This window comes from Meleagris gallopavo, chromosome 7, assembly GCF_000146605.3.
Source record: "Meleagris gallopavo isolate NT-WF06-2002-E0010 breed Aviagen turkey brand Nicholas breeding stock chromosome 7, Turkey_5.1, whole genome shotgun sequence".
NCBI classification, from domain to species: domain Eukaryota; kingdom Metazoa; phylum Chordata; class Aves; order Galliformes; family Phasianidae; genus Meleagris; species Meleagris gallopavo.
Window position 1 is genome coordinate 30226444 of NC_015017.2, and position 17221 is coordinate 30243664.

General features: G+C 41.9%; 2 protein-coding genes across 4 annotated transcripts in view; one reads left to right on the forward strand and one right to left on the reverse strand.

Annotated features, from left to right (window-relative positions):
• The window catches only part of ACVR2A (activin A receptor type 2A), a 52650-nt gene extending 51105 nt beyond the window's left edge, over positions 1–1545 (forward strand). For both annotated transcript variants that reach the window (XM_010713999.3, XM_003207751.4), the window contains one exon: positions 562–1545. In XM_010713999.3, coding sequence (XP_010712301.1) covers positions 562–756 — 195 coding nt within the window. In that variant the 3' untranslated portion in view covers positions 757–1545. The remainder of the gene's footprint in view (positions 1–561) is intronic.
• Positions 1546–5471: 3926 nt separating this feature from the next.
• ORC4 (origin recognition complex subunit 4) lies at positions 5472–16710 on the reverse strand. 2 transcript variants are annotated; one of them, XM_010713997.3, is made up of 11 exons: positions 16582–16710; positions 14639–14714; positions 14168–14253; positions 12477–12525; positions 11833–11984; positions 10065–10238; positions 9697–9783; positions 8214–8322; positions 6923–7018; positions 6773–6840; positions 5472–5777 (listed from the first exon to the last, which is right to left on the reverse strand). In XM_010713997.3, exons 1-11 carry the CDS (start codon positions 16693–16695, stop codon positions 5589–5591), a joined length of 1200 nt encoding a protein of 399 aa, XP_010712299.1. In that variant the 5' UTR covers positions 16696–16710; the 3' UTR covers positions 5472–5588. The 2 variants fall into 2 exon arrangements, with proteins under 2 accessions (XP_010712299.1, XP_010712300.1); XM_010713998.3 differs by lacking the exon at positions 16582–16710 and having other exon boundaries at positions 14635–14714.
• Between the last annotated feature and the right edge of the window lie 511 nt (positions 16711–17221).

Here is a 17221-nt window from a genome sequence, read left to right on the forward strand (position 1 = left end):
GGTGAGCAGTGTCACGTGGGAAATTCTGGGAGCCGTTAGGGAGGAGTAAATTCTGTGAGTTGGCTTTGGGTTAGAGGCTTGCACTGATGTTGCTGTGCATTCCTCGCACTGTTTTACTTTGGTTTTGTTTTGCTTTGTTTTCAAAAAACGGGTTATTGGAAACAATAGATGACAGTGTCTGCAAGGAAAATGTGCGCGCTGCCATCTGCTCCCTGAAATCAGCACACTGCTGTGTTAGTTGGAGGGAAATGAGCTGCTGCGGGTGCAGATCCCCTTCTGTACCCTTCGATTTCATGTTGTCCGTGCACAGCTTCCCCTCTTGAGTGTGAGACCTTACGAAGTACCGCAACGACTACCAGCAGATGGCAGTGTTGGGCACAAAGTAAACGAGACGTAAGGCCCCACGACGTGCTGGGTTTCAAAACAAATTTGGCGACAGGGATAAAATGAGGCAGGTGTATCTTACACCGCAGCCTGCTGCTGGGAGTTCCAGGCAGCCCCCTGCACGGAGCTTGCTGAGCTCATGGCACGCTCCCTCACCCTGCCTCTGTTTGCCCACAGGGAATGGCGATGCTCTGTGAGACCATCGAGGAGTGCTGGGATCACGACGCAGAAGCCAGGCTGTCGGCGGGGTGCGTAGAAGAACGCATTATTCAGATGCAAAAATTAACTAACATTATAACAACAGAGGACATTGTGACTGTGGTCACAATGGTGACAAATGTTGACTTTCCTCCCAAAGAATCCAGTCTATGATAGTTGCACTGGTCACGTCACTGACCAACGGGACTCTTCACTGGAGCTGCTAAAGCTAACGGGACTGCTGTCGTCATTGTGTTCTGTGTGAAGCGACCGCGGGGTCTCCGGGAGCATCTTCAGGAGGTGTTTCCCTTTCTGCTCCCCCTCCTCCTCCCACACACGAATCCATGAGACTTTCTGCATTCCCTGCTGACGCCGGAAGGACGCGTGATGAGGTGGCAGTGGGCTGCTCAGGGCCTGAAACGAAGGGCGGACCTGGATGGGCTAACGGAGCGTTTTAAAAACTGACATCAGATTTCTTAATACCTGTCAGAAGAGACTAATTCCTTAAATGAACTACTGTTATTTTTTTTAAATCAAACATTTCATTTCAGATTTAAAAAAAAGAAAAAAAAAGGGTAACTTGTTTTTATTGCATTTGCTGTTGTTTATAAAGATGACTATTGTAATGCCAATATGACACAGCTTGTGAATGTTTAGTGTGCTGCTGTTCGGTGTACATAAACAAAAGTAATCAAGTGGGATATAGCAAAGAGGCTTCCAAGTATTACTTAACCTCCCTCAACAAGGTATACCTCAGTTTCACCTCTGCTAAATTATGAGATTGACAACACTAACAAAATTGGAATAATAAATTGATCCATGTTTTGTAAATGATGTATTTCAAATTCACTGTGTTATTTAAAAAGGGTAAGCTATGCTTCATGCCAACAGTAAATGGCCATTCCTAAAGCAGTGTTTTTAGCCTTTTTCTTGTACTAGCTTGTTGTGTATAAAAAAAAAAAAGTGCTGTTTATTGAAACAACCTTTTCCTCCTGTTTTAGTTTGAAGCTTTTCTCTTACCTCCATTTCCCAGAGTATCTCATACATTTATTTAATGGAATACTATTTAGGTTTGCTGTGTCTGAGGAATAGTTGAAAGCTTAAGCATGACTTTTTTAATTTTCTGTGAGCTGTGACACTGGAAAGCTCTGAGATCTTAGACTTTTTTTTTATTTTATTTTAAAGAGAAGTCTTTTTCCTATTTATGTTTGTGACGAGGTCTGCCTAGCGTGTTCTCTGTTTCACTAAACAGGATGCAGTGGCTTCTGTGTCTCTGTTTCAGGATCACCTCAGGAAGCTCAGTTACCCCAAATTCCTTCCTCTCTGCTTTGAGATTTGCATCTTCACTTTACTTCAAGTTGGTGCCATCTTATCAGCGTACTGCTTGCTGTCTGTGATACACGGGCTTATCCAACCCCAACTGAAACCACCGCCACACTTTTCAGATGATAAACACTTAAAAATGTCAGGGATAATTTAGTCACAGCGTAACTTAAATATGCAATGACAAATCAGAGGTAACGAATACCGCTGTCCGTACCGCAGACTTGCAGAAACGTAGGGAAGAACACTGAAATTGCTTTCATAACTCCAGTGTTATTTTTGAGTTTCGAAGTCATGCCTTACATGTAAACTATAAATGAACTGGTAGATAGGTGCCAAAGTGCTTCTCAGAAGTACTGCTCCACCAGGTTTATTTGGTCCTTTACACAGAGTACAATAAATGTCGTAAATCTCTGGATTACAGAACTGATGTCAGCCAGTGCTGTGTGTTTTTATCATCGCGTGTTCATTATCACACTGAGCATTGGAGGGCTTCTGAAAGAAGCCTGTAATGTTACAGTTAGGGGCTCGCTGTGAACGTTACCTTGGAAGATTGGTCTGTACAGCCCCAAGGTGCTGTTTTACAGGGACTTCATCTCTGGCAAGAATAATGGAGGTTACAGCAAACAAGATGTAGGTCAGTGTGCTCTCAGCAGGGAGGGAAGGGAAGGCAGGGCTGCAGTGCAGCTGTGTGCTGCACTCCCTGTGCTGTGTCACACTGCTGCTCTGCCTTCTGCTGAGGTTCCATGTGGCTCAGAAGGGTTGCTGCTACTGCAGGGCGCAGCTCGGTGGTGTTCAGCTGGGTCATAAAAAGAAAAAGCTGCTTGTGGCCACTTGAATTGATGTTTTCATTTTGCTTCCATTTTTACTCCAGGGATGCCATCTTCTGCGCTCAGCGGGGCATAAACAGAGCTGCTGAGTCCTGAACAAATAAGGATCCATTTGTATTTTGCTAAAAACCTTTGTGCTCCCATTGAGTTTTAACCCCTTTCCCAGCAGAAGTAGAATAAATACAGGCCAAGTTCTCAAGCAAAGAGTGGTCCTGTCCAAAACATGCAGCACTTTTGTGTTGTCCTCCAGACTTCAGCCACTGCAGGGTCTGGTAGCAGTGAGCTGCACCCCTGCACGTGCTGAGCTTTGCCCCAGGAAACCAAGATTGCTTTTCTTTGTGTTTTAAAACTGCATTGGGGTATATCTGAGCTTTTAAATACTGCACTACTCTGAATTTCCTGATTTGTAACAGCATAATTCAGTGCAGCTGTGAAAAAGATATTCACAGTACAAATGCTTTCCAATTAGGTCAGGTACAGCTGCTCTCGCAGGGCACTCTGGTTTACTTCTGGTTCACTGCTGGAGCATTAAACGTGCAAGCTGAGAAATGTCAGAGCCAGCATTTTTGGAGCATAAATGCAAGCAGGATGCAGCGAGGTTGATGCAGGTGGAAGCATTTCAGCATTACCCACGTGCAGTCAGTGCCTGCTGTCCCCGTGTTCTTTAGGAACAAATGCGTGGCCGAGCGCTGCAAAGCTCCCCGGTACCTCAGCTCCTGAGGAGAAGTCAGTCCAAAGACCAACACTGGTGCATTAACTACAACACAACCAGACAGGAAGACGACAGCTCCTGGTCATGTTAGCATTGGCCAGAAAGAACAGGGCCATCACTTTGCTCTTTTTCCAGCTTCTCGTTTGTAGCCTTTTTTAAGACGATGCCGTTTATTAGGAACACTTGGTACAAAATACAGAAAGCTGTAATGTGGGTTCATGGGCAAAACGATTCAAGTAGCATCCTTGATGGAACATCTTTTACCTCAGATACTCAACCAGCAGTACTTTTTTTTTTTAATTATTATTTTAAGTGCAGTTTCAGTCCATAAACTATTCGTTACCTCTCAAGACTTTGGTAAGCAATTATTTTAACTTTACTCTTTGTATTTGTCAGTGTTTTGGGCACAGGTTGTTGTACTACTGTCAGATGTGCTTGCTGTTTTTCTGCAAGTACAAAAAACAAACCAACTCCCTCCCCTCCCAGTAAAGTGATTGTTAAATATTGTACAAATACAAATGTATGCTCTTTTTCCCCTATTCCCCCAAAAGTTAAAATAAAAAATGTGACTACTACAACTTGCAGATGCATTTTTTTTGAGTTTGTAACACTGAAAGAGGAGTAACAGCTATTTCTCTATTTCTGCAGTCATTTCCCAAGCAGTTCTGCAGGAGCTGCTGTTGCTCACCAGCACTCAGGTGCCCCCAGCAGCACTGCGCAGCACAGAAGGGGGGGGGGTGGAAGGGTTTGGAGATAATTGAGCTCAAACTCTGAAAACATTCAGCTTCATCAGCCCAGCCTGTGGGCTGGAGATACCTAACATCTTGTTCTATTTTCTTTTCCCAGCCTGCAGGATTGCAACTGTACATTTTGTCCTACAAGTGGCACTAGACTGAAGCCAGACTTGTTGGTTTTCTGTGAAACTGTAAATCACTTTTTCAGCATAGATCAGATACGTGGGTTCAAGACTATTAAATAAAGCCACTTCCACCTGCACAGGAGGAGCTTCAAAACAGCTTTAATGGGCAGTGTTGTGGAAGTGGTAACCTTGTCCACAAGTACAGCATTTCAGTCTGCAGCAGAGGTGCTGATCTCCCCCAGCACTGGGATAGCTTTCCTCCTGGCACTGCTGTCCTATTCTGGACCAAGGTTCTCAGATTTCCCACTCTGACCCTCAGCAACAGGGGTCTGAGCAAAGGTAGAAGAGGGAAGCTGCTCCAAGCAGCCCTTCTCCAACCCCATGCACAGTCCTGCAGTCCCCAGCCTTCTGCTCCTGTCCCCACTCTTTCCTTCCTAAGGACATAGAGGAGGGGCACATAGCTAACACCAGGCTTGACAAATTAGCTCATAAATGGCAGCTTTGAATTATGCTCACTGGACTGAAGAATGAACCAACTGTTGTTGCTGATTAAATACTTCTCTTTCTGTAAGAGTTTTTCTGCACAGAAAACCTTGCAACCTATTTTACTTGGTTTCTAACACGTTGCATTCTGATAGTCTCACGTACGTTGCCTGAGCCACCACTTGGAGGAACCACATCACTGCCACGACTCTCCTGCTAAATATTTTGCTGCCTTTCAAAGCACCGCTGTGTTCTGCAAGATGCACTGACAACATCTTCAAAAGTAAGGAAGCAGAGGAGGAAAGCAGCTGAACCACCAAGAGAGAAAGTGGGTGGGTAAGAGAGGCAGCTTCACATAAAAACATCACTTAGCAGATGAAGCTGGCTGTGAGTGAAGGTTTGGCCTGACATACAAAACTTAGAGTTGTACTGCAGATATATCAGAACCTACAGCCTGAAAGCCTGCAGTTTGCCACTGAGCTGAAGCAGTCTTAATCTGAGATGAAGAAACTCAGAAGAGCAACTGCTTTGATCTCTACAAAGTAAAAATAGTGAGGAAAAGGGGGAGCTTGCTCTTTTTAGCTCAGCTCAGTGCTTTTAAGGCCTTCAAATTACAAGTTAGTAGGACCACAGTTCTTCAAAATTAAAACAAATGCAAAAACAACTGGCCAAGCACAGCAAGGAAACCTTCTTGCAAAAATTTATTCATTTGGCCCCCGGACTGTGGGTGTTACATCCTGCAGAGACTGCAGTTACCTCCAAATGTCCCGATGCAGTGGTGCTGTGAGGTTCCAGACGTTCACAACCAACTCAGCGATGACGCTGCCCACTGCTTGACGTCCGTGGGGCAGTTGGGATACACCTGCAAAGCATCCATGATTTGATTGTTGTCCAAAAGCAGCTCCATTAAGAGGTACTCTCGCTGAGAACGCACTGACGGCCTTTCTATGGGCTTCACTAATTCCAGCTGCAGTAAGTGTTCAAATGCCTGAAAGCAAACAAAAAAAACATGAGGAGAAGGAAGAGAACATCGTTCTGAGCTGCACTGGTCAGTTTGAATGACACACGAGATGCTGTTTTAATAGAAGCCTGTGATGTGCTACAGCAACAGACAGACATTAAACACCAGCTCTGTTCTGCCCTCTGCCCGTTTTGGTAGATGGCAAGCCACGAGACATGAGTAGAATAGTATTTTCTAAGAAAACAATACTTAAAATCTTTTGTATATACAATCAAACTCAGCTTAAAAGTGACAAGATCAGAGTAGCTTTGGACTACTGAACTGCTGGTCGCAGAGTTAAGTTCATTAACTGAACACATCTGCACAGCCACATGTTGGGCTACTGCAGTACGGGGATGAAATGCCAGCCCAGAGCCCAGCCTGAGCCCAGCTAAATGCCAGGAACAGAGGAACAGAGCAACAGCCCAGCAGCCCCAACGAGCACCAGGTAACCAAAGTGATATTTGTCAGTTTGCACTTCTGAGTGCAGTTGGTTGGAGGCAAATACTGTCCTACCAGACCACACACTGACTCAGAACACCACTCAGACACGGATCAAGAAAAACAGATTTTTGATGTGGTAACATTATTCAGTTTTGGAAACAGCAGAAGCAAACAAGCAAGCTGAGGACAGCTACACAATTAGACCAAACACAAATCCCTCCTCGTGGGAGCACGAGCCACTTGTGCTAACAGTCATTTCTGCCGGCCACCACACTTAAATCGGTGGTGCTCATTTGAAAACCAAGAACCCGCAGCACGCTGCACTCACACTTGAGCGCCTGCCGGGAAGGAGCGGGCAGAGACCAGCAGAGGGCAGTGCAGCACCGGGAGCACAAGGCAGGGCTGCGGCTGCCCCCAGCACGGCTCTGCCGGCACGGCTTCCAGCTCCGTCTCAGCGCGGTGCGTGACTGCCCGCCCGACGCGTGCACCTGCAAAAAACACATCTAAATACTTCAGAAAAAGGTACGTCTCAGGTTTACCTTCATAACGACGGGCTTTTCGAAGTTGTACATGCAGTGTGCCTTCCTTTGTATGAACTTCTGAAATTCTGCAGAGGTGAGAGGCAGGAAAAGTTACTTGGGGTGAAGCGAGTAATTTATTTTTATGTAAAACTGATGCATTGCTCTTACCATTGTAAACCATCTGGAAGTTAAATGGCTCTCCTTCATAAACCTCATTTAAGTGTTTCATAGCTATAATTAGGCAGATTTCCAGGACAGACAAACCTAGAGGGAAAGACAAGACCTCTAAGTGTTTTTCTTAAGCTTACCCGAAATGCAAGCAGCTCATATGCAATTTTTAATACTTTTTGTAAGCTGTAGGCTTCACGTATTTCTGGTTTTTATCTTCATAATTGTAATGAAATTCCAGAATGGAGAGGCTAGATAAAGTAGAGCATTAGTTCTCCACATACTTGAAACGAGAATGCTAAGAAGCTGTTTGTCAAAACACCAGAAATTTAACAAAAAATCATTATTGCAGATGATGCCTGATATCCAGGCTGGATGTGGTTCTGGGCAGCCTGGGCTGCTGGTTGATGACCCTGCACATAGCAGGGGATTGAAACAAGATGATCGTTGTGGTCCTTTTCAACCCAGGCCATTCTGTGATTCTTTGATATAGCATGACGGAGAATTTTAGGCAGCATCAAATCAATCTACATGCTGCTGTACAGGATGTCACGAAATGAGAGTTTGAAGGGGTAACTTGCCATGCAAAGCTAAAGAAGTGATGCAGTGAAATGCTAACAGGACACTGAGAATCACAGGGCCAAGCAAACCAAAGCCTGCAACTTCCAGGAGCCAAGAAGCAGCAGTGGGACAAAAGCAGTTCCTCCTGTAAATGCATTTGGGCTCTGTACCCTCAGCAGCTATTTCTTTTTTTCACTGTTTGTACAAATTCTCAAACATTCACCAAAGAAAACTTCAGCATGTTGCTCAACACATTTGCTGAGGTTCAGGAAGGGAACTCCTGGATGTTTAGGTCCAAGCAGCACTACTTGCAGGGTTTTTTTCATTCACACTCCCCACCATCACCAGCACAGAAGGTGTTTTCCCTTCTTCTGTCATTGCCATGGGACAGCAGTGCAACCCCTGCCCACACTACCAGCACTTTCTTTGGCACTCAGTGCCTCAGACACACTGTAGTGGGGCACTGGCCAAGCTCCCCATGCAGTAATTATACAAATCCTTCACTGTATAACTGAATTTCTGGTTTATTCAGCACTGTTTCATCCACGCACAGATGTAAGAATGCAGATAAGTGGGGAGCAGCCCCTATGGGTAGATGTATTCCCCGACCCACCCATGCCCTCAGGGATCAGTGTGTTACACAGCAGCCCTAACGTCAGAAGAACCTCAAGGATGGACTCGATGCTTTCTGTACTATTAAACACACAGATGAAAAAGGCCTGAGCTTTACCGTGGACAATATTTGCTTTTGAGTCCATCCTGTACTGCTTGCTTGCCTCCTGAAGATCTGATGCGGTGATAAGAGGGTGACGAACAGTAACATTACTTAGAGCAAGCATCTAAAAATAAAACAGAAGGCATTTTTCATTTAATCACTAATTACCAGACACACTTTCTACTCAGAGATGGAATGCAGAAGAACACATTTCCCCTGGAGTCACCTACTGGAAACACTCATGAATAAACCCTGCACACCCAGTATGCTCATACAAAAACCTTGTAAATAGCTGGTAGCTACATCTATGTTTTGCCAGGAAGGTTTTCCAGGCTCAAAATTTTAAAGCCTCCTCACCAGAGGACATAAACACTCATTAGCTTGTTTATATTAATTTCAATGGATTAGCATACTTCAGTGATTGCTGCAAGAAATTACTTACAGCTATTCTAAACAGACTTCTGTATGCAGAGCTACTCGTGTCACTGCTAGGAAAGCATCTGATGGCAGCTCATGGTTTGCAGGATACAGGGTACCAACTAAGGGCATCTAATAAATATTCTTCATTTGGCTGTCACAGAATGCCAGTTTTGAACGAACTGGAGTTAATAAACACACAGTTGTCTGACCTCTTTCACCACCACTCCTTCAAAGCTATGGATTATCCAGGACCTTCATACAGCAGCAGGTACAAGCACTGACCTTCACTTGCTTTCTTTAGTAGTCCAGTATTCATTGAGACAGAAAAGCTGGCTTTCAGTGACTGCCTCCTACTTTTGCATGACTGTGTGATGAAAAAATGTCTATTTTATCTACTGAATGCAGATCTTCCACTGAGATCATCCAATGCTTTCTGCCACCTCATACTTTTTTTTGTCCTCTTCCTCTCCTTGCAGGTGTCAGTGTAACAGCCTCAAAAAGGAGCGTGATCACCCAGCTTCCAAAGGAACAGAACGAGGTTTTGGACTACAAAGGCTAATAGGGATCAGCTCTGACACACCCTGGAGCTCAAAGAAAAGTTACTCCCATCATGGCCATGGACTCTTTCTGGCATTCATCCATACCACACAGAAAGAAACAGGTGCTGCTAAACTCTGAATAACTGGCAAACTTGTAACTAACTCAATGAAACAGAGGACTACCAGAGAAGAAACACTGACCACCCTCTGCTTTCAGCATCAGAGCCAGAAGCCAGCGATCCATGTATCACAGAGGACAAAAACTCAGAGTTGGGAAAAGCTGCAAACACTGTGCAGGACAGCCCACCACAAAGCTGAAGGTATATATATCTGAATACTTGCACACGGTGACACATAAGCACTTCTGCTTAGTAGGTTTCCCACAGAGGCAGAAGCACGTAGATATTTTATGGTGCTTAAATTAATGTTACCTATCTTCTGTAAGATGTTTCACGTAAAGTTCTGACAGCTGCCTCGAAAACAGCTGTGATCTCCACAGGTGATGGTAATTCAGGGAGATACTGTACCCAAATACATACCAGCAGGAAGTGGAGCGAACGCAGGTCTTTGCTGTAGTGAAAGAGGTTCTGCAGTACGTCTTGAACAGCTTTGTCTTCTGATAGAAGCTACAAAAAAAGTGCTATTTTCATCATCTCAGCACGTCACTTGTTAGCTAACCATCACACAGAGCTCAGCCTGCACTGCCAATACAGTTCTTCATGTGTAACCTGAACTTTTTGGTCTTGTGTGCAACACTTCTGCATCCACACTTCGGTAATCAAAGATTGGCTACTGCAATTTGATTTAACTCAGAAGATATCATATACTGAAAGGAAATACTAATCTAAGACAAAAAGATCTTACTGTACAAGTTTTACTAAAGCCAAATATCGAGAGCTTTAGATACCTGAATATTGCTATTCCATTTCTGTGCAAAAGCCTTGTCAGGAAATTCAGCAGGAAGAGAAAGCTGCTCCTTGAATATCCTAATGTACTGCTTAAAAGCAAAGGAATTCATCAAATAGATCCGTCGGTGAGAGAACCTCGATTTCACTCTCTTCTCCAAGAGCTCCAGAATATCCTTGTAAAAATAATCATTATTATTACTTAGTGCATTCTTTGTTACAGTGGAAATGACAATTAAAAACCCACCCAAGTGAATTCTCAGACTTCAGGCGTTCCTTTGCTAATTACTGTAACTGACATGCCTTGAAGTGCCTGAGAATTTGCCATTCACCCAAACCACGTGGTGCACTACATCACACACAATAATTAGTTGCTAGGATACGTGGCAAATTTCTCCACAGATGATGCAAATATTTCAGTTCCTTAAGCCTGAGCTCGAGACGTTGCGGCCCCTCATGGCTGGAGAGAAGCTGTGTGCTGGCAGGTATGGCAGCTGGCAGCTCACGTGCCTTCTGTCAGCCTGAAAAAATCCAGCTACAAAAAATGCTAAGAGCCAATTCGTATCTTCCTAGGCTGTCACACAGAGCTCAGCACGTCTGCCATCAAGTTGGTGGCAGAAGATAATGCAGAAAATCTTATTTTTCTCAGAGCTGATAGCAATAGATTAGCATCAGAAGCAAGCTGTGTTTCCTCCACTTGGAGCAACGCAGTCCTGTTCCCCCCACCTTCTGCTGTGACAGAACGATTACACTATTTCTTGCAATTTTTCCCTTCTCCCTTTTACTTGCAACAAAACCAGCTTTCAGAATAGCAGAATCCCTCACCAGAAAGCATGGTAAGAGTCAACAGAGCACCAACAGTGAAAAAAATTTGGCTTAGAAGACACACACACACAACAAGCAGTTGAAAAACTAAGCAGCAATGGCTATCACAACCACAACACATCTTCCAGATGCAGATTCCAAAGCAGAGCAATATTGGGTTCTAAACTATGAGTGATGGAGAAGCCTGCCTTGGACAATGGAGCAAAAGAAAGGACTGTAATTTAATATATCAATTATTAACCATTCTATTAAGTTGTAGCAATCTGCTCAGTTAAATACCACCCAAGCCCAATCAACCTCAGATCCAGGCTTCAGTTGAAGATTTAATGATTATTGCTCATTAATCCCTTTGCAACCAATAGAGCTTACTAAGAAAAACAGTATGATTTTAAGTATCATCTTCCAGTGTTAGCAGTAATTACTTCACAGTACACACACATAGCTGTCCTCATTTCTCCACAATGTGGTTGTAAAAATCACAACAAGTTTAATAAGGGTTTAAAATCCATGTTCAACATGCCAGTGTTACAGCAGAAGCACCCTACTGAACTGTTTCCTTTTAAAAAAAATCTAAAAATAAAATAAAATCCCTTTTGCTCAGAATAACGATTTAAATACGAGCCTATCCTTATCAAAAAGTCACCAAGAGTGAATGAAATCAGAATGCAAAACAGCCACACGGATAAACACAGCTCTTCTGTGGTAACATAGGACAAACAGCCCATTCTCTCCTTAGAGACACAAACCTGCTCCCTGAACAGGAAAAATGAGGGTTTCCAACCTTTTTGGTTGGCTGTGTTTGCTGTCAGTGTCAGTTTCAATCCAAAAGTCACAGCGATGGTTAACTGAGAAAGTCTCAGTGAATTAAGAAATGTGTCAGAAGTGGAGAACAGAGAACACTGCAACTAAGAAAGAGCTGAATATTTTTGAAGTGCAAGTTCTTACCTGCCTGCATGTGAGTCCAATAACGGTTACTGGAGTCTGTGCTGACTGGGATACATCAAACAGGTTGTACAGCAGCGTCTGGTTCTTGTGATGCACAAACAAGTCAAATTCATCCAGCACAAACAGGACTGGGCAGCTGCTGGTTCTGTCTCCTGTGATAACAAGTTACAAAATGAGCGTGGTTGCATCACTGTCACTTCCATTTCTACACCTTTGCTTCACATCTCCTGCTCTTAATGACGTGCAGACTTACTTTCAGCTATTTCCCTGAGCCCTCCTCTTATATATGTTCCTACATCACTGAAAAGATACACAGACTGCTAAGTTTTATGCTATTTTGCCAAACATCATTTCTGGGTGCAAGGGACAAATTTCTATGGCTATTTTTTAGAAACACTATTTTTAATAAGTTCAGTCAGAACAAAAGAATCTACCCTTCATAGCTGACCCTCGCATATAAATCTTTATGGCACCACTTAAGTCTATGTTTGTTTAGAATTATGCATTTTTTACATTATTTTGTAACCACAACATTCTTGGGCCTCCTTACAAAGCTTCTACAAGACAATGAAGAAACAGCTGCATGCTTTCCGGTCAAGTGACAAATAAACACACAGTTCCAGAACAGGGCTGGTGCTGCTTACCTTTCCTTAAAGCTTCAAGAAGGAACACAAGATTTTCTGCAAAACTGCCCTATACAGAGGAGAAAAGTTTCACAGTCATTTTGCAGCATCCTTGTCAGAACTCTACAAGCTGAGACATTTAGACAAGCTCACTTCCTCCTAAAACTGTGATAACAAAACCAGTCCACATTTGGAAAGCTACAGTGTTACTTCATGGTGTATAATCAGAACTCTTCCAGCAGAGGAAACTGATTGTTCCACATGGACACCAGATCTCTGGCAATCCCAAACAAATTCCCTCAGCCTTAAATCAGTGATCAGAAGGATGTGTGTATTCAATTCAACTTACAAATAGCATTTTCTTTTCTTAAATAGCCACTGCACACCCATTTTCTACTTACACATGCACAACATCCATCCCCTAACAGGTACCACTGAAAACCAGCAGACTCCCACTTTTTCACTTGCAACCTTATGAGATCAAACATTCCCAGCAGAAAACAGTAAACTGCTATAACAATTCTTCTTCAGTTGCTACTTCTGTGCCAAGAAGTATGTCAGATGGAAATGAATTCTAAATGAAGACCACAAGCCCTATTGAAGAACACAGAAAAGCCAGTTTCTGTGTTGAAAGTTTACTCTGGGAAGGCGAGCTGCAGAACCTCAGAAAAGGTCTCTATGGACAGAATAAGGACATTCCTGCAAATTAGTCTGTTTGGAATTAGAAAGCTATGAGTTTGAAGAAGTATTCCACAATAAGCTAAAGGGAAATAGAGTTAGGGTAATTAAACATAAATAGTTTTATCCATAGCTTTTACTTTTGGTAGTAGAGCTGTAGACATTGAAAGGTTCTTCTAGTTCTCTGATGAAAAGTGAACACTTAATGCTGAAACTGAACACTTGCTATTTCCTTTTATGTCTGCAGCCACATTTAAGAAAATTTTAGCTCATCCATTCTATGAAAGGATAAGCAGAAAAGCAAAGGCAAGCCTAGGAAGCAAGCATTTGCAAAAGATAATAAAGTCTGACTACAGCACACAGTCCATCTTGTATTCCACCCTGCCTAGTCCTCTGGAGTCCACCTTAGTTAATTAATCTCTGTGTTACTGACTTCAGTACTCATGTAAGGAGGTTTCCCATCTTTGGGAAAAACGTCAATAAAAGCAAATATTAAAAGTCTATGCAAAATGAGAGTTCCAAGAAGGCAGCAAACTGGATAGATATCCACATACATTAGAGAAGGTTTCAAATATACTAAAGATGGTGCTTTTGGGCCAGTTAATTTGCTTACTGTTTGTCTTGAGATGTTATAAAACTGCTGTTTCCAAAATTCTCTTATCCTCTGAACACAGCCTCTTTGGAATGAAGAATATTCACTTCGTACAGAAGATTCAGGTAAGTCTTAAGAGAGTCTTTCCTTTCCTCCATTTATTTATTTTAAGCTGAAGTGAACGTTTTCTGAAGAGCTTTCCAAAATTAGCCATGTTCAGCACTTCTATAGAACGGGTTTTTAGGCATGCATGAAGTGTTTGTAAACCACGGTCATTACAGGTAAAGGCTGCTACATCCCTTAAACACAGCCAGCCCACTGTAACCTTGCTAATGAATTCAAAGCCCATTTGTTCTCAACAAGCTGCATTCTACAAAGCTAGTTTTCTAGGCAAGGATTTTAGAGGGAGATAAGCAAAGAATATAATAAAGCTGATACTTACAAAAACTTTATCCCCAACCACATTTTCCAGATGCAGCTGCCTGGTGATTTCCTTCAAGGCCACTTTATCATTTGTCTGCAAAAGCCCTGAAAGAAAACGACTGCTTGTGAAGAACTGGTGGCTCTCCCTCATTCCAAGCAGCCATGCCTACAGCCACTAGAAACGTACCCAGAAGCTTCTCTCACTTTCAAGCCTTACAAAGGCAGGCCTTTGTGAAAATACAGACGAGATGGTAATATTCCATATATAATACAAAGTTACTTCAAGTAACTTGCTCACAGCTGAGCTGATTTCTAGCATTCTGAGAGAAAGTCAAGTTATGTGCGTGTAAAGGAAGACGTTCTGGAGCTAGCAGACAAGCAAATCCACATTCGAGGATAGCCTGCAAGTGTCAAAACTAAAACTCTCCTGAAGTACACATAATACACAGCAGCTGAATGCAACGTATTTGAGGAGTGCTGCATTACTTGCCATTCAGATGAACTTCCAAGAGGTTCTCTTTAACTTGTTTCATTTCTCTGAGGTCTTTTAAGACGTGATTCAATAACTAGGAAAAAAGACACAAAGCTTCTTTATAGCAAGATTAGCACATTAACTATAACAAATATCTACAAATTGGTATTCCTACACAGCAAACAGTATGTGCAGTTTCATTAGGTGACAAAACTTTGAGTATTTTCAGAAGTATTAAAGGGAAAACTTCACATTCACTTCATGACATATTAATGCTCCATAAGCAGATGCCATTTATTCTGGATAACCTCTTATCCAACAACTTCAAAGCTTACCAAATACAAGAAAATTAAAAATATCTATTTTCTGCACAGCAAGAACACTTGTTGCTTAACTAACAAATTCACAAATCTAAGAAAGTAAACATCAATTCTACTTAAAAAGTAGCAAGAAGTACACAGGTGGAAGAATCCTTATTTATTATGGGTGTATTGGCTCTTTTTTTCCTCCCCTTCATAGTATTTTGGCAATCATCCTTCTTTCAAAGCACTCTGGGTAAAGAAAGAAGGCAACAGCAGATTGTTTTCAAAATACAAACCAAGAAATCTATCAACAAATTGGTGGAACGATTTCAAGTATCAGCTGTATCATGGGTGTGTTTTACCACCTATTCAAGTATTTATATTCAACTGCACTTAAAACATGGAAGGCTTAGCTTTAGCTCTTGGGAAGAGCTCCAAAGTTAATCTCAGACATATCTTTCAGTAAAAACTAACCTATTTATTAAATTACACACTCATGCAAACATAAAAGAAATGCTTACATAATAGGATGCTTTGGGTAGATGTGATTGCTTCACGTGCCTCAACTAAAGAATTCCTTAAATATACAAAATCCATGCTTACTACAAGCGAAATACATAATGTTCTAACATAAATAATGTTCCATATCCTTGTAACTTAGATAACAACATTATCTGACAAAATCAGATTAAGATGCACTGCCATTCTTTAAATATAAATATGTAGAAGTGTACAAATCTACCCTTGTATGGGAACTGCTGAGTCACAGCCTGAACCACTGATGGAGCACCTGGGGAAAGGACCAGGCAGCTGGAAGCACAGGTGAAGGCAATTCACCTGTGAGACAGGAGGGGGTGCAGCCTGGCTCCACCTCTCTTAGATCTCATTTAAGGGCTGACTGCCCCTAGGAAGGATCTTCTGCTGGAGATTCTTCCTTGATGAAGCTTTCCTCTAGGAACCTAGAATCCTCTGATAAAGGTGAGCAATCTTCTTCCCTTTCTTTATAGCACTTTTCTATAGTGTTGGTCTTTCTATCATCACACTTTTTCCCTTGTACTGATCTGTCCCACTGCTGTAACTCTTCAGTGTTTTCCTTCAGTTTTTGGATACCTTTTCAGTAATTTTTACAGATACCTGATAGTAACAGCAGGTGAACTTTTCAAGGATTTCTCAAATAAAACCTGGCTTTAATTGCAAAGTACTTCTATGGCAAGTACTATAGCAGAAGAGTAAGTAACAAGAAAAATGTGAAAGACTCCATGAAACCTGGTAGAGACAGGGTAGAGACAGAAAGGTTCCAAAACCATGTATACTTCTGCAAGCACATTATAAGGATGGACAGGCATGTGGTTTTGTTAGGTGCAGATGAAGCAGCTGGGTTTTTTTTGTTCTTCTTATAGTTATTTTTATGAAATCACTATAAACTCAGCATTTGGAACACTTCAAATATTTGGGTGTTTTTTAGCACAACTATTTCTCCATTCTCCACTCAACAGAATTAGCCACAATAAATCTAAGAATGCTTTTTTGTTCTGCATAAACAACTTTTAAAAGCAGGCACAGGGATAAAAACTAGCTCCAAAAGCTCTCATGACTTCAGTGAAGTCACCTCCTCTATGCTTTATTAAACCTTGTGCAACTTGTAATTTGTGCCCATACCGCAGTCTTTCCTGATCCACGGGGTCCAATAATGAGGGCAGAATTACTTTCTCCATGAACTGCAGTTTGCTTCAGCAGTTCCAGCAGATGCCTGTGATGTAAACAGCAATACATTGAGCTTCAGATCAGGCAACATTCACTGAAATTAGGGAAAATTCAAAGAATCTTTCAAACAGAAGAAAAAAAACTATGCATTTCAATTTCCTTTCAGCACAAACATCATGCAAAATGTAGTAAGAGTACAAAAGCTGAGTGATTTGATCTCTTAAAATATTTTGAGATATTAAATAATGTGGAAGAGTATCACTAACTTACAAAGTTCTACAATTCTCTACCATCAAAGCACAAACTAAAAAATTAAGATCACTTTCTGTGACTCCAGTGTAGCATATGAAGAAAGAAGACTGGCCAATATATTCAAGGAAAATCTTGATACCAATAAAACAATTAATAATCTACTGGAGTATTACTGATTTTTGATAATCTTGATAAAACTGATTTTGTGCTGAATCTTTGTTCAAAGCTTACGAATGATAACAGCAACACTGATCATCATGTTTGTATTCCATGACCACCCAAAGAAACAAAGTAAATTTGTAAATTTTCTTCAGAGAAATTAGTGACCTAGTATCACATTCAA

Bases quoted from the DNA above. Each gene is read 5' to 3' on its own strand.
- ORC4 (XM_010713997.3), bottom strand. From the start codon at position 16,695: ATGTATTGCTGTTTACATCACAGGCATCTGCTGGAACTGCTGAAGCAA. The intron at 14,715-16,581 runs GTATGGGCACAA...CTTTTTTCCTAG, and splicing joins GTGGATCAGGAAAGACTGCG to TTATTGAATCACGTCTTAAA. The intron at 14,254-14,638 runs GCAAGTAATGCA...GTTTTCTTTCAG, and splicing joins CTTGGAAGTTCATCTGAATG to GGCTTTTGCAGACAAATGAT.